Below are 21,990 nucleotides of genomic sequence, written 5' to 3' on the forward strand. Positions count from 1 at the left end.
ACCTTTAACCATCAAGCTTGCACTACTCCATATAGCATCTGTATCTACATTGATCTCACATGGCTTTTACCGTGATCTTTGATTTAAGTAATATTTGATAGAGTTTCTTTTGTTGTATTAAAATTTTACTACAAGTAGACATATTATAAAGACTACACAAATTGCTACTATCTTGGGCAATGTTCAGAAGCCAAGAAGATACGTCATAGGAGTTCCTGGGAAGAATATTTGCATCATCCTAGAAGTAAGGGAAGCAATGCTTCTAAAGTGCGTACAGTTTTGGCCCAGTCCTGCCTTCACATGCTAGGGTATCAGCAGAGTGGCTGACTCTAGAATCAATTTCAGGTATAGAAGCTACACCTCATGATGCAATTGATCAGAGCGACCATACACCTATTTGATAGTCAAGGCCTAGGTGCTCTGTCAGAAAGACAATGACAAAAAGCAGCACCCAGCAGTATTCTTTAGGGCTAAGAATATTCATACTCTCTATAACTATACTTCATTGCATGTAATCTGATGTTCTTTCTATATGATGTGTTTTTTCAGTGAAAGAACTTCAGCCATATGTACTGTACTAAAACATTTTGTTTTTCTAGGAGTTTTATCAGATGATTCCCTTTAGACTAACAGTGTCATCCCAGTGGGCTTGGTTATAATAAAGTAAGAGGCTTTATTTTAAAATGTTTTCAGCAAGAACTGAGTTTGGAATCAAGTAGATTATGATGCTTGCTTTTACTTTGTTATTTTTCAGATACTAAGATTTGCTGAAGTTTGTTTTTTTTTTTAATCAAGAAACTATCACACATCCTGCTATTCAGGGAAATAGCATGAACTTACAATTTACCAGATAAGACTTGGCAGTAATTTTTTTATAGATTTCATTCCTTCTTAGATTTCCTTGAACAACTTGCTTACTGCGAGAGCTTTAAAAATTAGACCTTCTTTCTTAGACCTTACAAAATAAGTTGTACTTTATTTTCATGTCTCTGTACCAGGACCTAAAAGTTGAATTGGATGCTTTTAACGTTGGCATTTATCTTTAGCATAATCTGGAAAGTTCAGTGGTCTGTCACTCTTCCCTCCCTTCCTTTTTTCCCAGGATTTTGTTTATGTTGCTCAGATTCACATTGTAGGGAATATTTAGTTGTAATATTTAGCTCTCAAAACGAAACCGTATTCACAGATTCTTCTATATCTTTATGTTGCAACAAGGTAAAATTGCTCATTGAGAATTTAGCAGCGGTAAATAAAGGTAAGGTAGTTGGAAGAAGGAGGATGCCATTAATTACCCAGGGAGAACTTCCTTCTACCTTTCTTTTCAGAAGAAGAAATTATTCAAAATCCACATATTCAGGAAAATAGTCTGGCAGTTGTGGGTCGGCTCTGAGACTCTTAAGTATATCTAGTGCCCACATTAGATAATGAAGTTTATAATTGGGGCCATTTCGTTTTGAGATTTTTTAATTCTGGTGGTAAAACTATCTATCTTACTGCCATTCCTTCTCTGAGTAGTAGAATTTGAGGCAGCATGCAAAGGAAGTAAGGGTCACCTAGGAAATCTTTCTTTTCAGTGCTCTTGGCTCCTGTTTCTTGACTTCGATTTGTAATGCCAGTTATTATTTGTTTTACTCAGTACTTTGTTTTGAAATGACTTTTGTACTAATGCCATAATTTCAGGTTGTATTGGTTTGTCTAATATGAGAGATTTTGGAAACCAGTATTAGATATTGTAGACACTTAGAAATATTATACCTCAGCAGTTCCCTGGAAGCTTTTAGTGTGCTGTGAATGACAGTTTTAAAAGTAAGCTGTGAGGTTGTGTAGGAAGAATGAATATACATTGTAAATCTCCAAGGGAGAAGGAAAAAAGTCACATACATGCCTTTTTCCACCCTTATTTGAGCATGAAACACTTATTGCATACAGGACTAGAGCTCCATGAATACACCTTGGCAAAGGCCTCAGTTGAATGTTAAATGTTTTCAGATAAAATATAATTATGTTTTAAAAGTGGCCTCCAAAGTAGTACTTGAAAAAATAGTGTAGTCTTCACACTTTAACAAATTAGACATTTTTGTGTGTTAATCTACTTTTTTCTTTAATTCCAGTGTAATCTTTTTAAAGTATAGCTATCCACACTGATAGCAACTAAACTAATGAGGTTTATTAAAATTTCCTTCAGCTTCAATACTTCTTTATTTGAGAGAAAATGCAGTAATTTGTTTGGATTATGGTTTTTGTCATCATATCTAGTATTTTTGTATATGTAGCTTTTAATGATAGTATCAGATCTCAGATTACCAAGGCATGTCCAGTTCTAGACACAGTTCAGGATGCAGGGAAGTCTGTGCTGAGGATAAATGAGTTGTGTATTTTATAATAGAAGAGCCACATGGTCTTGTGGATTACACTAAAATAGGTATAAAAGCCACTGACTTTTAATTTAGGTTATATTATTTCCATTACTTTATGAACTGATCCAGTCACTCTTGCCTAGCTCCTCATAAACGAGACATTGTAAAGAAGTCCTATTAAATTACTGCTAAAATAGCTTGACTATTGTATAAATATAAATTCATAACAGAACATCTGAAAGAATAATTTGAACTTTTATTTCACTTGTTGAATAATAGACTTTTAAGTTGCAGAATTTAATGGGATATTTAACCAGAGGGAAAGCCAGAATTTCAGGGGTCGAAGGAAGGAGGTAGTATAGTGGATGCCCTAACTTGAAAAGATGTATTATTATAGTTTTATACTTAAAAAGATGTATAAAGTCTGCTTTTATAATACCCACTTTATATCCATTTTATTCAGCACTCTATACCTAGTGCACCTAGCACAAGGTCTGACACACAGTAGTACCGTTGACCCTTGAACTACACTGCAGTTAGGGACACCAACTCCCCACACAGTCAGAAATCCATGTATAACTTTTGACTCCCCCAAAACTTAACTAATAGTCTACTATTGACCAAAAGCCTTACCAATAGCATAAACAGTCAACATATTTTGTGTTACATGTACTATATATTATATTCTTACAATAAAGTAAGCTAGAGAGAAGATAAAGTAAGAAAATCATAAAGAAGTTACATTTATATTACTGTGCTGTATTTACCAAGAAAAATCCACATATGAGTGGATGTCCAAACCCATGTTGTTCTGAAAAAAATGGATAAATGATCAAATAAAGGAAGACAGCATATATACCTTGACAAAAATCTTCTTCACTTATTGGGTGTTCTGAAGGTAGGTTTTATTTTCTACTTAGTAGAGATTATCAAGGAGGGGAGAATATGAGATTTTCATTATCTGCCAAGTGGGTAAATTTTAAAAAAGCCTGGGAAGTGTTAGTCTAATAGGAAGATCACTGAATTGGATATCTTTACTTCTCACCCTTGCCCTCCTTGTTAATTAGTTGGATGCTGTTAACCAAATTAGTTTTATCTTCAGTTTGTTTTCTCTCTTTCATTTGATTAATGGGGATGACAATACATTCTCCACCTTTTTACTTGAGTAGTAATGAGAGTCAAAAAAGGATAGTTGTGAAAGTTTACAGTCTTATAAAAAGCCCTGTCTTTTTTTGTTTAATTATTATTTACAGGCTGCCTAAATTGTATCTTTGTGAATTCTGTCTAAAATATATGAAAAGTAGAACTATTCTCCAGCAGCACATGAAGAAATGTGGTTGGTTCCATCCTCCTGCCAATGAGATTTACAGAAAAAATAATATTTCTGTCTTTGAGGTAAAGTAGATGTTTTTATAGTTGTCTTCCTATCATTTCGAATGTAGTGCTACCTATACTGTGTCTAATTGTACTTGGATTTTTTTGAAATGTTATTTTACTGTTGTACTCAACGATTGAGTCCGATAATTCAGCTGTTATGAGAAGCAGAATTAGGCCAACCCAAATGGTACCAGGGTCACACCAGCTTGATCTCAGAATAAATTATTCTATAACTCAGGATTCCATTTGATTATAAAATGCCAACTGATTGTTTATGTTTAGATGTGATAAAATTGCGTCTTAGAATCTATGAAATGGTATTTAAATGAAAAAATTTCTCTTGCTCTACTTAAAGGAATATTCTGTAGAGGTATATTTAATAGCTGTAGTAAATCTTACTTTGTAAAGATACAAAAATATTTTTTTTTCACTTCATCATGATGATATGACTTAGGCTATGTCTGTGATTCTGTTGTCAGTCATGGGTTTCTTGAGCCTCAGTTCTGTGGTGTCATCGCCAGGTGTTAATTTGAGTACCTGCCATGTATCCATCTCTGTTACTGACTGTGATGATAGAATTTCAGATTGTCGGGATCTGCTCAGTCTCTAACTTTCTTGATTTTCCCTACACCTTCATTTTAGGGGAGCACTAGTGGAGCTCTTCACTTTGGGGGGAGGAGGAAGGGTGTGGTTTACAATACTGTTTCAGAATACCCAAGAGCAGACTGCTTCTCACCTTAAGCATATGTTGCTCTGTATTTTAAAAGAAGTACTATTAAGTTACTGAAATTGTTGAGGAGGTTTCAGTCCTGAAATAGCAATGTCATAGGGTTTAATGTGGGCATCCATTGGCATTTGCATAAAAGAGCAAGCTCTGGCGACTCCAACAACACAGGTGTGTGTCAGGAGAAATACACTGCAGTGCTCCTGATCTTGGCCAACCCGGTTCCAAGAAATACCTCATTTGCCAGGTTCCTACCTAGGGAACCTGCTTGGTGCCTCTGGCATAGTTCATACTCCTGAAAATAGCTTTGTTTGGGGTAAATCTGATCATGGCAGTCAGACTACATTGCTTCTGGCTGCTGGCATAGAGACTTTAGTTACACCTTGTTTTACTTAAATGTATTTTAGAAGAGGTTGCTTTTAGATCTTTTGTTGAATTACTTTAAAAAATGAATCAGGTCAGCTTGCCATCTGAGGTATTACTGCAGCCAGTCTTGTTATAAAAGCAGAAAATGCAATTTTTAAAAGGGTCATCATTTCCTTGTCTAGCTAATCGTACTCTGTTGAAGTAGAGTATTTTATATGTTTAGTTGTCTTAAAACAGCAGGTACCCTAATTCTGCTGTTGAAAGGATAGCTTCCAGGTTCTGATCACTGACAGCTTCTCTTAGGCTGGACTATGGATACTCACAGGTATCTGTAAGTGATGTGTATTATTATTCTAGAACTAAAGAACCACTTTCCTCATCATTTTGTTCTATTATTTTCCTCTAGGTTGATGGGAATGTGAGTACCATTTATTGTCAGAACCTGTGTCTCTTGGCAAAGTTGTTTCTTGACCACAAAACACTCTATTACGACGTGGAGCCATTTCTTTTTTATGTACTAACACAGAATGATGTCAAGGGCTGCCACCTTGTTGGCTACTTTTCTAAAGTAAGTATATCAGCTAAAAATTTGTTTGAATTCACATGGGAATCTGAAACAATCTTTGTCAGTTGTCACTAGGAGACACTACACAATGCAGCACCTTCTGGGTACCATCTAGCTTTTTGGAAAGGAAAATGAAGGAACATTCAGAAATGTACCAAGTGCTCGAAGGTGCTTAGTAACATTCAACAGACTGTACTCTCCTAGGAACATGAGCTGCCGTTTATACTCAAGAGGAAAAGTTTTTAAATGACTTCTAGTCCCATGGTAATAATACATAGAACTTGTGAAATAAACACAGTCAATACCTCTGTGAGCTTTTTCTCATTTTAAATCTTCTTGTCCTAGTTTAAATTTGAAGAATAGAAATAAGAATAAGAAGCCATTTTTATTCACGGGTATTTTCTCTCCTTCCTATAATCTTCCATTCTCTTGGGGAGAACAAAAGGTGTTTTTTGTAGTCAAACAACATAAAAGATGTACTTTTATTTAAGCTATCCTATGATAAAATCTGAGTGTATGAAATAGTTAAGTGGGAGTACCAGCTTTCTGTTAGTTGTCTATTTCAGAAGTTAAGTATAATTTTGTATATATTGCCTGATTTTTAAAAGGGTCTGCACCCAACATTTTGAGATTGTTTTTTGTGAAGTTAGATACAACCGATGGGGAGATGGGACTGCCCTGTGTAGCAGCAGACCAGGAAATAAGAGAGTCTTTGAAGTGGTAGATGAGTTTTCCCATTTCTGGAGTGCCACACTGACTCATCATTTATAGCTTTGCAGTTTGATTGGGACTCAGATTCCTCTGCTCATCTTAGGCAATGGCCTACTGTCTTTGAGTTGCAGATGGTATTAGATGGCATAATTTTATTTTACATTTTTATTCTCCTGGGATGGTTGCTTTGTGGGTAATGGCAATGACTTAACATTGTCCTGTCTCCTCCCAGTGGGGTATTTTTTTTCTTGATGTGCATGCTATTCTCAAAGGACCAGGGCTGTGGTTTTGACTGTTAGTCTTTGTTTCTTAATAATTAGCATTACTATTCAGTCTTACTCGCATGTTGTTTTAAAACTTTCTTTACCAGGAAAAGCACTGCCAACAGAAGTACAACGTTTCCTGTATAATGATTCTTCCCCAATACCAGCGTAAGGGCTATGGCAGGTTTCTCATCGATTTCAGTAAGGATTATAATAATTTTTCATTATCTCTTCTTGTGGACCTCCTGTATATATATATTTTTAGAGATTTGCAGATGATTTATTGGTTGCTAGTATCTTTCGTCACAGTATGGGACTTTAAAACCTAAAGTCATGAATTATTTTCTTTTGATTGGACATGAAATATTTTTAAATTTAGCTTATACCAAACACCAACTTTTTATGATCTGTTGCAAATACTTTGAATTTTCAACTCTTAATTTACAGGTGGAACTTAGTTTCATGATAATTCTAACTCACAGCAATACTCAATACATTGTGTAAGTTAGTACAGTAAAGTACAGCACTCACCTTATTTGTTACCTAATTATCAGAGAAAATGCGTACATCATTTTTTAGCTACGGGCTCTACCTAGTGGTTAAAATATGCAGTGCACCTTAAAAAAAATCTTAAAAATAAATGGCATAGGAAATAATTTAATCTGACTTAAACATTGAAAGCCAAACAGCTCTAAAAAGTCATTGTAGAATTTGAATTTTGTTTTACGTGTTGATAGTCTTGCTTAGAAAGTAAATATATGCTTATAGTAAATTTTATATTGATTATAACAAAGTGATTTTGGAGGGAATATTTTGATACAGGCAGTTCTTCTAAATATCAGATGATTATATCACCAGTGTTAAGAAGTTAATTCTCAGATGGACCAGTTCAGCTTATTCTAGTTGGCCTTAGACTGTACTCCTGACCATATTTTATTGGAAATATGTGCCATTGATTATTTTGTACGTTTTCTTGGCCTTCTTAGATTGGTAGTAGAGAGTACAACTCAGATTATTTCCTTTAATATCAATATATTGTTTTGAAGTAGGACTCATGTTTGGATGTGTTATGCCATTAAGTAGCAAAGTTAGGGGAAAATATTTTATTATACTAATTAGTTATACTTTTGAGATACACAAACAGCAATCTATGATTACAGTATTTGTTTTCATTTGCTTTTCCTAATGTAATCTATTTTCCCACATTACCATTCACAGACTGCTTTTTAGTAGTTTCCTTTGATGACAAAAAACTGCATTTCTTCTGCCATCTCCATTGTTGATGCTCTCAGAATTTATGCCTTTCTTTTTTTTTTTTTTTTTTCAAATATTTTATTTATTTATTTGACAGAGAGAGAGACAGCGAGAGAGAGGGAACACAAGCGAGGGGAGTGGGAGAGGGAGAAGCAGGCCTCCCCGCGGAGCAGGGAGCCCGATGTGGGGCTCGATCCCAGGACTCTGGGATCATGACCTGAGTCGAAGGCAGACACTTAACGACTGAGCCACCCAGGCGCCCCAATTTATGCCTTTCTTTTTCTGTTCTTGAGAGTCCTGCTCTAGACAGGAGAACAGATACCACCATACACTCACAGGGACACCCTCACGCTGACATCCTTGCTCACTAAGAGTTTAAGGGTAAGAGGTTATTGTGAGGAGAGCTTTGGCTGAAGTGAGAAATTGTCATCTGATTCACTCACAGAAGAACCACGATCTTAACAGATAGGATTACGTAAAAATGAAGGCATTCTTTTGTATTGTTTAACAATTCAGATATAGCTGTTGCTATCTGGTGGTCCAAATAAAAATGCAAGGGAGGTTTTCCCCCATAAAATAAAAAGCATTATTGCCTTAATCTTATTAATGCATCCTATTAATATGAAGTCCTCTGATTTATTTTAACAGTGTGATTTATAGTAAGTATAGACAAAGTAATACTAACCTAAGGTTCAATGTATACAAATTACATAATCTTGTGCAAATCTGTGTTGAAGTAATTTTTCAGTTTTGTTCTTTTTCTTGAAGGAATTTACCCTTGACATTATTATTGCCTATACTACTTAGATTGGTTGTGGAAGAGGGAATTGTTATTTTGGTGAATTAGCCTATTTTAGGCTCTCTGACATATTTGTGATTCGGGGGTTTCTTCAGGTTATTTGTTATCAAAGCGTGAAGGCCAAGCAGGGTCTCCAGAGAAACCATTATCCGATCTAGGTCGTCTTTCCTACATGGCTTACTGGAAAAGTGTAATATTGGAGTGCCTTTATCACCAAAATGACAAGCAAATCAGCATTAAGAAGTTAAGCAAGTTGACTGGAATCTGCCCTCAAGACATTACTTCCACACTCCACCACCTACGAATGCTGGACTTCCGTAGTGACCAGTGAGTATCACATCCCTTCGTATACTTTCCAAAGACAATTAGGTGGAAGTGTTTGGATGAGGCAGCCAGATTATCAGTGAAAGGGCATAAACTAATACAAGTAGTACATTGGTGATCCTGAGACACCATTTTCGTTTCTGTGATATTTGATACCATTGACTGCATTTTTTTTTTTAAACTGTATTTTCTGGTCTTCCTTCTAACTTTCGGACCTAAGCTATTGAAGCTTTTCTTTTCTAATGTTGGCAGCACCTTTAATACAAGGGGTAACAACTCTAGAAATAATGTCTAATAAAATATTCCCATGATTTATTTCCATATTAAGTGGTACAAAGTAAAATGTAGGTCAAAGGAAGGTCAGCTCACCCTTATCTAGAGGGGTTGGGAAGAGATCACAGAGAAAGGAAGGAGGCATTGGGCTAGAAAGATGGAGGATAGGAGATAGGGTACAGGAGAGTAGCAGCAATGCCAGAGGTGGGAACTGTGGGACAGTGAATGGTTAAAATCACTTCATCCATTGTTCTCATTGAGTGTGAAGTAGCTGTCCAACTTCGTATTTCTTAGCTATCTCATATGGTGGCTGTTGTTATTTCTGTATTTCATGCTCCCGAGTGGGCAGTTTTTGAAGCATTTGTCATCACCTCCATGGTTTTCTGGGGGTTGTAGCTCCATATTCATTGTTAGGTACTCCTTGTACATCGTTGATTGCTATAAACTTTGCTCTGGTTCCAGATTTGTGATAATCCGCCGGGAAAAACTTATCCAGGATCACATGGCAAAGCTTCAACTGAATTTGCGACCTGTAGATGTAGATCCAGAATGTTTGCGCTGGACTCCTGTCATAGTCTCCAATTCTGTTGTCTCAGAGGAGGAAGAAGAGGAGGCTGAGGAAGGCGAAAACGAAGAGCCGCAGTGCCAGGAAAGAGAATTAGAGACGAGTGTAAGGGCATGACTAGTCTCTATTTTTGATGACGGAAGGCTCTGTTTTTGGTTCATGAGTATTGTGATACGTGTTACGATATCTTAAGCCCACACAGTTCACATTAGCATTTCAGAGTTGATTTCAGTGATAGAAATTTTAGGAAGACTGGGTTTTGTTTACTTATTTGTATATTTTTAAGCCTTGGATCATTAGGAGACCTTCAGATTTGTTACAGTGTGTTACTTAGAACTAAGAATTCCTTACCAGGGTCCTGATAAACAGCTAAAGTTTAAGCTGTGTGGTAGTAATTGAGGAATCTGAATTTAATTTAATTCTGACCATTGTTAAAAATGAAATGAAGATCCCTTTTCCTTAAAATAAAACATTAAGGAAATAATGTGAACATGTGTATGTTTTCTAATAGAGCACTAAATAATTCAGTGGGTACACGAATGTCTTTAAGCCATTAAAGGGTTAATGAGGGACTGTACAACATTGTATAGTGTTCAGTATTTTTCTTCATGTGATGCGTATCTTTCTCTGTTCTTTTTTTTTAAGCTGTGCTTTCATCCTTTAAAAATCTATGTCCTCCTTTGATAAACGTAAGCAGTTTCACGCCCATTTAATGTAATTTAATTTTCAAAATGAAATTAAATATTCAGAATAAAAATAAATCAAAATAATTACAGACATTTTCTTTCATTTTTTTCAAACACCCCCTTTTTCTTGCCCATGCTCCAGAGCCCATCTCCTCTCTGTTTATAAATTTTATTGCTGAGAAATTTGGTAAATTATATCATTTAACATTTATAAGAACAATGCTGTTCACTTTGTTTATTGAAGGTGGGATTGCATAGTGGCTAAGAGCACTAGCTCTTGGGTCAGACTGCCTGGGTTTAGATCCCAGCTTCCACATTTGCTCTTGCATGTCCTAGGGCGAGTTACTTGTATTTTTTGTGCCTCAGTTACCTCGTTTGTAAAATGAGGATATAATAATAACACTTCATACAATTGTTGTAAGGATTAAATGAATCTTATTAAGCATTTAAAGCAGTGCCTAACACATGAGAAATATTCCTCATAGCTATTAAATAATACTTTTCTTTTTAAAGCTCTGTTTTCTTATCTCTATTTAAGAGGTCAGATAGGAGGTATAAAAATAAGACTGAAAAATTAATCAGCATGGTTTTATTTTCCAAAATCAGGTGGGAAAGTCTGCATCTCGGGAGAACAAAGAACAAGATTCTTACTCCTCAGTAGAAAGTGAAAAGAAACCAGAAGTTACGGCACCAGCCAGTTCTACGCGTCTGCACAAACAAGTCCTTTCCCGTGATAGTCTTCCTGCAAATAACCAGCCATCCCGGAGAGGCCGCTGGGGGAGGAAGAACAGAAAAACCCAGGAACGTTTTGGTGATAAAGATTCTAAACTGCTCTTGGAAGAGACTTCAGCTCCTCAGGAACAATATGGAGAATGTGAGGAAAAATCAGAAACCTCCCAAGAACAATATACTGAAAGTGAGGAGCAGTTGGCAGCTTCTCAGGAGCAGCCAAGCCAGGATGGGAAGCCAGACATCCCCAAAAGAAGACTAAGTGAGGGGGTTGAGCTCTGGCGAGGACAGCTAAAGAAGAGCCCCGAGGCACTGAAGTGTAGATTACCAGAAGGCACTGATAGACTGCCCCGTCGCTATAGTGATGGTGACAGGGCTCTCCTCAGAGGCTTCAGTGAGAGTAGTGAGGAGGAAGAAGAGCCAGAAAGTCCTCGGTCCAGCTCCCCACCAGTTCTTACAAAGCCCACATTGAAGAGAAAAGTAAGGCTTTTCTTTTGACTTGTTTCTTTTGACTTGTCTGTTCTTTTCCGAATTGCAGCTTATTATATACATCTGTCCTAGAGTTCTGAAAAAGTAAATATAGAAATTGTTAGTGTGTTATTTTTTTAGACTTTATGCCTCAGTGTATTGTAGCTTATGATCTTCCCAGTGAACATTTGAAATGTGGATATGGCTTCTGTGGTTCGTGGGAATGAACATAGATGTCATAAGCTTATTTAAGGACTGACAAACTGTTTTTCAGCTTGCTGGTTTGATGGTGTAATCATGACTTTTAGGGATTTGTCAAGTATTTTAAAAGTATGTATAGATTAGAAATGTTTATGTTAGAAAAGGAGAAAAGTATCGGACGGCTTGATGGACAGCGGTGCCCTATGTTGGGGTGCTCAGAGAGGCCGTTCGTCTTAGGTGGGGGTGGGCCTTTTTCCCTGTGCTCTCTTCTCCCATCTCCATCTCTCCCTTCTTTCTTTCAGTGGTTTGACTTAACCTGGTTTTAAAAGTATTTTCTCAACTTTGTCTCGTCATCTTGCAAAGTTTGAATGACAGCCAGTTTATAAATGTGTTGTGATGCTGATAATGAATTCTGGCAAACCGTATACCAGAACTGTCCCAGGCTGTGCAGTGAACTTTAAGCATTGCCGCAAGCCAGCCAGACTGAGCTCAGCCCCCTGGATGAGCCACCCTGTAGTAGTGGGGTGACAGCTTTCATCCAAAGCAGTGAAATTGTTCCTTTCCTTAGCAGAACCTTATGGGGGGGGGCAGGGCAATATATAAAAACATAAGTTTTTAATTTTAGAACAGTTTTAGATTTATGCAATTATTGCAGAGAAAGTACAGAGAGTTCCTGTATTCCTTATAGGCAGTTTCCCCTATTGTTAACCTCTTATGTTGGTATAGTACATTTGTCACAAATAGTGAACTAGTATTTTATTAACTAGACTCCATACTTTATTTAGATCTCCTCAGTTTTCCTGTATGTCCTTTTTCTGTTCCAGGACCTCATCCAGCACACCACATTACACTTAGTAGTCATGCCTCTTTGGCCCCTCTTGATTGTGACAGTTTCTCAGACTCCTTGTTTTTGATGACCTTGACAGTTTGACGAGTACTGGCTAGGTATTTTAGAACGTCCCTCATGATACTAGAATGGGGTAATATGTTTTTGGGAAGAAGACCACAGAGGTAAAGTGTCATTCTTATCATATAAAAGGTACCTGATAAATATGTATGTACACACACATACACACCAAACACAAGAGTATTACTGTCAGTATGACTTTTCACTATTGATATCACCCTAGATCACCCGGTTTGAGGTTGTGTTTGTCAGATTTCTCCACTGTAAATTAGTCACTCCTTTTTTCCCCTTCCCCATGCTGTACTCTTTGGAAGGTAGTTACTGCCAGCAGTGATATGGAGAGTTATACTCTGTTCCTTAGGAGCAGAATATCTGTGTTAATTATTTGGAATTCTGCTTGGAGTTTTATTCATTCCCACCCATCTGTTTTCGTATTCAAGCATTTACTAATACCGGCGTAGTTTACTTATTCAAGCATTTATTAATACTGGCGTAGACTCGGATATTTACTTTACACTTTGAGTTACAACCCAGCAGTACCACTTGATTTAATTTGTTGCTCAAATGTTCCAGCTTTGGCCATTAGGAGTTTTTAAGTTTTGCTCCCACGTCCCTTTAACGTAATACGTACTGTCATCAGTGTAAGGTTTTTTGTTTTGTTTTGAGCACTTCCTTACTTTCTAGTACTACAGGATATTCTAGGTTCATCTTGTATATTTCATGTCCCAATCCTAGAGTCCGCCATTTTTCCAAAGAGCAGAGCCAAATGTGTTGAACCTGGTTTGAAAATTGTACTCTCAACTAAAAGGACTAGTAAATTTAAATTTGAAGTGGAGAAAAACTCAACACTAGCTAACTCTGCCATTCATTATGCAATCATGAAGAATGTATCTTTGCCATTCCAGGCTTATATTGCCTATTTATAAGATAAAATTATGCTATTTCCCTGTGTAAACAAGAGAATATTATAACAGGCAGTGAGATCATGCACAAAATACTTGAAGTTCTTAAATTCTCTTGACTGGTAGTCAAGAGACTATATTTTACAACCGTTTCTGTGCTGACTGGGTATGTGACCTTAAGCAAGCCCTGTAACCTTTCTCGCCATAGAGGGCATTGGATTAGATCATTTCTGGTGCATCGCTTTATCATTTTGTTGTCTCTATTATGAGCTATGAGACAAACAAAGTGTTTTATTTTTTTTTTCTCTTCAGGTAAAGAGATGTTAAAGGAGTAGCTTCTCTGTCATTTCAGTATTGAAATAGGCATTTCCCTAGAGTGTTAAATGTAACTGAAGTATTAATAAGGGAATTATAATATCTGCTCTTTGGGCATGCCTTTTATAAAGTTGTATTCAATCATCCAACATCTTTCTGTGATAACTTTATGTGTAGTATCTTACTGTAGTATTTTGAAATAATACTCAAAATGTCTCTTGGCAAACAGTGTACCCATTTTATATGTGCTAATTCTATTAGGTTCAGACACTGTTCATTATGTTATTAATAGAAGTGATAGCATTCATTACTGTAAATAAAATACTTCCTTCCTCTTTTAAATAGAAACCAATTCTTCACCGAAGGAGGAGAGTTCGAAAGCGCAAACACCACAATAGCAGTGTGGTCACAGAAACTATTTCTGAGACTACAGAGGTGTTAGATGAACCTTTTGAAGACTCTGACTCCGAGAGGCCAATGCCAAGATTAGAACCCACGTTTGAGATTGATGAAGAGGAAGAGGAAGAGGATGAAAGTGAACTCTTCTCTAGAGGGTACTTCCATCGCCTCTCCTCACAGGATGTGCTCAGGTGTCGATCCTCTTCTAAGAGGAAATCTAAAGATGAAGAGGACGATGAAGAGTCAGATGATGCCGATGGTATGTTTTAGAGAACTGTTGCTTATGGTAGTTTTCTTGTTTTTAAAGAAACAGGCTGCAAGTGATAGCTGCAAACCCTTCCATCAAAAGGCTGAAAAAGCGACACTCCCCACTAAGCCAGTAAAGGACGACCAACTTGGTAACCTCTCAAAATTTGCGTCGAGTATATTCATCCCTATTTTCTCATTGAGCTCTCTGTCCTTTTAAAAAGTTTTTTTTTTCCTAGTTTCCCCTTCAGGGGACCTATTTTTGCCTCTGCAGAAAATATCTTGCTATTAGGATATTGTTCTTTTTTGCCTAATCCTTTCTCAGCCATTATCTGAATCTTTAGTTAATGGGTGGATTGGACTTAGCATCAGGAAGACATTGAAGTAATAACCCTTTACTAGAAAGTACACTCTGTGGACCTACCTGTTTTGCTAATTGTTGTATGCTGAGTGCTTAAAATAGGCACTCGGTAAATATTGCTAAATGGATACATGCTAGGAAGATGGTTCTTAAATAAGATCAGATTCATGTAAATTGGACTTGCTTCACATCTGTTCAGGAATCCTTCTGAATCATATCTCTAATGTGCCTTTCTCTGTGAGTAGTGAATTTCTAATAAAAATGGTAACAATGCCTCAGGGTAGGTTAAATTTTATGGCATAGTGTAAAATCCAGTGATTTACTTTTAAAATAGCCTTGCTGTTTAGAAGTAAAGAAACTGGGGCTCATATATGAGCTGGGTCACAGACCAGGTCATTTACATCCTACCCTAAAGTTTCTGCCAGGGCATTATGCTGCCTGCGTCTGCAGTGTTTGCCTAAAAGGGGGGGAGGGTGGTGGTGGTCAAAGTCAGCTTTTTTTTTACTTTGCTGGGTGAATTTGGGGGAATCCAGTTGTCCACTCTTGGTGGAATTATAGCATTTATTTATTAATTGAGCTTTTATTCTTTAAAAAATAAATTTGCTCAATTTCATATCTAGTAGAAACTTGCATTTTCTCCATTCTCATATTTTTATATAAGAAATACTTTTAATATAGTGACAAGATGACTGAGTGCTTTGCTGTGAATGATTTTCTGCAGTTTTGTTGTGTTATGCTTTGAGGTATATAACTAGGAAACCAGAGATTTATTGTGTAAATTTGGCCCTTCAGTAAAATTCTCTCTTGGATCATTGTAGACTAAAATAATATCCCTTGTTTAAATTCTTGTTGACTAGGACAGATTTTCTGTGATGTGGCCATTTCCTTTCTTTATTTTCACGGTATTATTGCCAGTTGTGCCTTTGTAGCTTCCCCCTCAAAATCCTGTTCTTGCCTTGGTGTTCTTCCCTTTAAAAACTAATGGGATTAATGAAAGAAAAATTAATGGGAGATATGAATGTACTTAATGCTGCACCACACTGGACACCTAAACATGGTTGAAATGGTACATTTTCTGCTATGCATAGTTTACTACAATCTTTAAAAATAGAAAAAAGTAATGGGGAGAAAATAATGCTAATGTCAAATTTATTTCTAATAAATCATTGTCATTGGTGCTTTCACTTTTTCTTCAGGTCAGTATTTGTCTAGGACTAAAGGCCTTGCGGCTGTTCCCATACAAATACAACATCGATTGAGCAGTTATTCATGTAAGATTGCTCAGTCATGGCCTGGGGTAATTAACTCATGATATTACCTGAAGTAATGATTTTATGGAAACCAAGAAAACCAGAGAGAGAATATAAATTGCAAACAGGAAAAAGAAAAAAGAAGAAATGAGCTGATTTGTGACTTACACAGTAAAGACCGCTTGTCTGAAGTAGTTGTAATCACTGCTGAGCATTTGCATCTTTACGCGGCTTAGCTCCATTTTCTAGAGGAGAAAACGGACCTGTAGACTAACTTCCTAAAGCCGTGCAGTTGGTGATGATAAACCTGAACTGGTTTTAAGTAGTGGGGGGCAGCAGAGTATTGACCAGGATTCTTTCCTTGTTCTGCCAGCTCACTGCGTGACTTTAGAAGAGGTCATTATTAGGTCTCTCCTTTAGATTCTTAACTTGAAAGTGAAGGTAATCTGGAGTTTGTGATGATTAATAAAACTATTTCTGTTGCACATGTGGTCTCAGAAAAAGGCACTGGTACAAGTAGAAAATCTTGTAACTTTTTTTTAATGTGTTGTTTTGTTTTGTTTTTATCCCTCCTGTATAGACACTCCTGTCCTCAAGCCAGTATCTCTCTTGAGAAAATGTGATGTGAAGGATTCTCAACTTGAGCCAGATACATCCACACCTATGAAAAAGAAGAAGGGATGGCCCAAAGGCAAAAGCCGCAAACCAATCCACTGGAAGAAAAGACCTGGTCGCAAACCAGGATTTAAGTTGAATCGGGAAATCATACCCGTTTCTACTCAAGAATGCATTGTTGAGCCCATTGTCCCCATTCCTAAAGCGGGACGTAAAGCCAAACTTCAGGAGAACGAAGAAACTGTTGAACCAAAAGAAGACTTGCCTTTAACTGAAGAAAGGAAGGAAGAGGAGGAGATGCACGTGGAAGCAGAAGAGGTTGAAGAGGGAGAAGAAGAAGACACAACCAGCAGTGAAGTTAGAGCAGCATCTCCAGTGGATAGCAACAGTCCCGAGACAGAAACGAAAGAACCCGAGATAGAAGAGGAGGAGGAGAAGCCCCGTGTCTTAGAAGAGCAGAGGCAATCAGAAGAGGAGCAACAAGAACTAGAAGAACAGGAGCAAGAGGAAGAGGATGAAGTGGCTATAGAGACAAACCAGAATGAAGACCATGATGCAGATGATGAAGATGATGGTCATCTGGAATCTACCAAGAAAAAAGAGCTAGAGGAGCAGCTCGTTGGAGAAGATGTCAAGGAGGAGCCCGGTGGTCAGGAGTCTTTTTTAGATACTAATATGCAGAGCAGTAGGGAGAATATAAAGGATAAAGAGGAAATGGAACCAGATTCTGAAGAGGAACAGACTTCCCATGAAACGTCCATGGTATCAGAGCATATGCCGGGGTCTGAGGATGATCATGAAGAAGATTCAAACTCTAAGGAAGAATTAATTGAGCTGAAAGAGGAAGAAGAGATTCCTCATAGTGAACTGGATCTGGAAACCGTGCAAGCAGTGCAGTCTTTGACTCAAGAGGAAAGTAACGAGCACGAGGGAGCCTACCAGGACTGTGAAGAAACTCTGGCAGCGTGTCAGACCCTGCAGAGTTACACCCAGGCTGATGAAGACCCTCAGATGTCAATGGTTGAAGACTGCCATGCTTCGGAACATAATAGTCCAATATCTTCTGTTCAGTCTCATCCCAGCCAGTCGGTCCGTTCAGTCAGTAGTCCCACCGTGCCTGCCCTCGAAAGTGGTTACACCCAGATCAGCCCGGAGCAAGGATCCCTGTCCGCACCCTCTATGCAGAACATGGAGACCAGCCCCATGATGGATGTGCCTTCCGTATCAGACCACTCTCAGCAGGTGGTGGACAGTGGCTTCAGTGACCTGGGCAGCATCGAGAGCACCACAGAGAACTACGAGAACCCCAGCAGTTACGATTCTACCATGGGCGGCAGCATCTGTGGGAACAGCTCTTCGCAGAGCAGCTGCTCCTACGGCGGCCTGTCATCCTCCAGCAGCCTCACCCAGAACAGCTGTGTTGTCACTCAGCAAATGGCCGGCATGGGCAACAGCTGCAGCATGCTGCCGCAGAACGGCGTGCAGCCCGCCGCGGCCAACTGCAGCATCAAGTCACCTCAGAGTTGTGTGGTGGAGAGGCCTCCGAGTAACCAGCAGCAGCCGCCGCCGCCGCCCCCTCAGCAGCCGCCGCCGCCACCCCCGCAGCCGCCGCCCCCGCAGCCGCAGCCGCCGCCGCCGCCGCAAGCGGCCCCGCAGCCGCCACCGCCGCCCCAGCAGCCGCAGCCGCCGCCGCCGCAGCCGCCGCCGCCCGCGCCGCCGCCGCCGCAGCCCCAGCAGCCCCCGCCCCCGCCCCCGCCGCCGCCGCCGCCGCAGCAGCAGCCCCCGCTGTCGCAGTGCAGCATGAACAACAGTTTCACTCCAGCGCCCATGATCATGGAGATCCCGGAATCGGGCGGCACCGGGAACATAAGTATTTATGAGAGGATTCCAGGGGACTTCGGTGCCGGCAGCTACTCGCAGCCGTCGGCCACCTTCAGCTTAGCCAAGTTGCAGCAGCTGACTAACACCATTATGGACCCTCATGCCATGCCTTATAGCCATTCTCCTGCTGTGACTTCCTATGCAACCAGTGTTTCTTTGTCTAACACAGGACTGGCTCAGCTAGCTCCGTCTCATCCATTAGCTGGGACCCCTCAAGCACAAGCCACCATGACGCCGCCGCCGAACCTGGCATCCACCACCATGAACCTCACGTCCCCTCTGCTGCAGTGCAACATGTCTGCCGCCAACATTGGCATCCCTCACACGCAGAGGTTGCAAGGGCAGATGCCGGTCAAGGGGCACATTTCCATCCGCTCCAAGTCGGCGCCGCTGCCCTCCGCGGCTGCCCACCAGCAGCAGCTGTACGGCCGCAGCCCACCAGCGGTTGCCATGCAGGCCGGCCCTCGCGCATTGGCTGTGCAGCGTGGCATGAACATGGGGGTCAACTTGATGCCGACCCCCGCCTATAATGTCAATTCCATGAATATGAACACCTTGAACGCCATGAACAGCTATCGAATGACCCAGCCCATGATGAACAGCAGTTACCATAGTAACCCTGCCTACATGAACCAGACAGCACAGTATCCTATGCAGATGCAGATGGGGATGATGGGGAGCCAGGCCTATACCCAGCAGCCTATGCAGCCAAACCCTCATGGAAACATGATGTACACTGGCCCCACCCATCACAGCTACATGAATGCTGCTGGCGTGCCCAAGCAGTCACTCAATGGACCTTACATGAGAAGATGAGCAAGATGAACTTGCAATTAAAACTTAAATATATATAAATAAAGGAACCTTTTATACTGACAAACCAGAGAAAAATGGACCTTTTTCCAGTTAAAATATTGCTGTAGATTTAGAGGAATTTTTCTTTGGTTTTATTTTATTTTTTAGAAAACCTGGTCTCTTTTTTTGGGTTCATTTTGTTCTGGGTTTTGGTTTTCTTCACAATCTTGAACATTTTACAATAGAACTCATCTAAAAATGGATTTGGGGATAGGGGAAACATGCACAAAAACCTTTTCATAATTAAAAAGAGCCTTACTTTCTTTACACACCACATGGACAGAATTTGTGTAAAAGTGAACTATCTTTATTTTATTTTAAGATGTATGTTTCCCCTCACTGTTTGCAGCTCCCAGTGTTGTCATTTTTAAATGTTATATATACATCTCTGGGGTTAACCAGACCCTTTCCTCCAAACCCAACCTTTCATTTCCTACTTCATTCCAGCAGGAGGCACTTACGGGAGACTCGGACGGGGACATGGAGAACAACCCAAGCTCCTTAAACTTATTATTATTGTTAATATTATTATTATTATTATTAATAAAGTGAGGCAGGAAAATGCTTCTCCTTTTAAAATCCCCTCCACTCCCTACACACACACACACACACACACACACACACACACACACACACCTCTTGAAACCTTTCCCCAAGAATGTTTCTTTAAGATGGACTTCATTGAAATGTTTGTTTTTCTTTAAATCAAGTGTAATATAATTTTTTTCTTTTTTTCTGTTTGTTTTTTTTGTTTTGTTTTTTGTTTACTATTCCCACTCAGCACTCAGAGACACAAAAATACTGTAAGTCTCAATTAACAGCAGAATCTCAGAGGAAAGCTGTTTGCAATCCTAATCCAGCCTTGGAGGAATAGAGATGGTCAATTAACAATCAGAAAAGAGGAGTTTTACCTCTTGTTTTTTACCACCTGGTGAATCAGCCATAACGCACATACTCCACACAGCCTCTTGTTTTTAGTATGTACTTTGAGATGCTAAGGGTCTTGATTCTCGAGCCTTTGACTCTGACTAAACTCAAACAGCAGTCCCCAATGATTAGCCTCTTACATTCTTACATAAAGTGTTGATGGATGACTGTACATTTCAGTGATTTGAAAAATACCTGACAAACATTTGACACTGTTTATTTTATGTTGGAAGAGATGACGTAAGGGAGATCATGGTCTGAGTTTTATAGCTACTTAAATGATACATACCTCTAGTTTTCATTTGTCTTGAGATCCTGAGTTCATTCCCTGTGAATCAGAGTGCACCAGCCCCTCTCCTGTGAGTGGTTAAAAGAGAAGAGGGATAAACCAACCACCAGCATAGTAGGGCAAATCTGGACAGCAGGGTTTTAGCAGGTTCCTATGTTGCTCCCAACTCCCATTGTCTTTTCTCTCGTGCAGCCAGTTCGCCCATTCTCTTCCTATTACTTGCTCCAGGGATAGGTAAAAAATATATATATATCTATATATATATCTATATATATGTTCCATCATTAGAAGATGGAAACTATTATACCACTTGGTATGTGCAGTCAAATATCCAAAAGGGGGAAGAACTGCTTAAAGAAATACCTGTAAGCATTAAATTCTCTCCTTTATTTGTACATTTTATATAGATAAATTTTTGAAGTACTAATTAGGCATTAAATTTTTTCAAATGCACAGGTTTGTTGTTTTTTTTATACACTTTAATTGACTTTCTCAATTAAATGTGTTAGGTAGAAAACGGCAGAATTCCACATCTTAACCGCTATCAATTCTGAGCATGTGCAAGGCTGTGTAGGACCCAGTTTCTCTGTATATACTCTTCCAGTTCCCAATCATCTATGTAGAAAGTGCACTGTGCTGCCCTCTCCCTACATCTTCAGCTATGTCATTGCTTCCTGGTTGGGGTGGGGATGGGGTGGGTCGGGAGGGAGGTATCTTGGGTGGAGGGTGGGTCAAGGCAGAAGGAGAAGCTGTTGAAATGAGGGCCGTGAATTCAGTTTCTGTTGGTTTGCGGTTGTGTTTGGTTTCATTTGTTTCTTTAAAAAAAAAAAAATTCAATCGGGCAGCTCCCTTTTTCCACAAGCCTTTTTGTGACTGTAGAACTATTGTAGAGAAAATGTTCTTTTCTATATTATAAAAGAAATTATCCAACACAGTAATATTGGTACCTGTCATTTTTTCACTTCTGTTTAAAAAAAAATGTATTTTTAGCAAGATAACTTGGGTAATCTTCTAAAAAAGAAATTTAAAAACTCACTGTTAGTGACTTTGATGCCTTTTAAAATAAGAGCTTTTTCATTTCATTCCATCTTTAAAATTTTTTATCTTTGTTGTAGAATATTAAAAACTATTTTAAGAAAGATAAAAATTCTCTTTAAAGAGATCTCTAGAGTGTGTGAATAGAGCTCCAGATGCCTCTAAAAGCCGCATGTACAAATGAAGCTAAGTCTATTCCTGTCTGTTTATATTTGCTTTTCCTGTTTTGTAACCTCTTTGTACTTTGTTCATGGTGACTTGTAAGCTACGGGGAAGGGGTGCCTAGATGCCTTTGTATTTCTCCATGTCATGCGCTCCTGGGCCAGTTGGTCTCCCTTCCTCTCCT

General features: G+C 39.0%; 1 protein-coding gene across 2 annotated transcripts in view; it reads left to right on the forward strand.

Annotated features, from left to right (window-relative positions):
* KAT6A (lysine acetyltransferase 6A) overlaps nucleotides 1–20,125 on the forward strand; it is a 113,327-nt gene extending 93,202 nt beyond the window's left edge. For both annotated transcript variants that reach the window (XM_078069577.1, XM_078069578.1), the window contains exons 10-17: nucleotides 3,611–3,752; nucleotides 5,231–5,392; nucleotides 6,471–6,564; nucleotides 8,512–8,743; nucleotides 9,476–9,683; nucleotides 10,871–11,473; nucleotides 14,132–14,444; nucleotides 16,623–20,125. In XM_078069577.1, the coding sequence (XP_077925703.1) occupies nucleotides 3,611–3,752; nucleotides 5,231–5,392; nucleotides 6,471–6,564; nucleotides 8,512–8,743; nucleotides 9,476–9,683; nucleotides 10,871–11,473; nucleotides 14,132–14,444; nucleotides 16,623–19,354 (4,486 nt within the window). In that variant the 3' untranslated portion in view covers nucleotides 19,355–20,125. The remainder of the gene's footprint in view (nucleotides 1–3,610; nucleotides 3,753–5,230; nucleotides 5,393–6,470; nucleotides 6,565–8,511; nucleotides 8,744–9,475; nucleotides 9,684–10,870; nucleotides 11,474–14,131; nucleotides 14,445–16,622) is intronic.
* The last annotated feature ends 1,865 nt before the right edge of the window (nucleotides 20,126–21,990 follow it).

Source organism: Halichoerus grypus, chromosome 3 (assembly GCF_964656455.1).
Source record: "Halichoerus grypus chromosome 3, mHalGry1.hap1.1, whole genome shotgun sequence".
NCBI lineage: Eukaryota > Metazoa > Chordata > Mammalia > Carnivora > Phocidae > Halichoerus > Halichoerus grypus.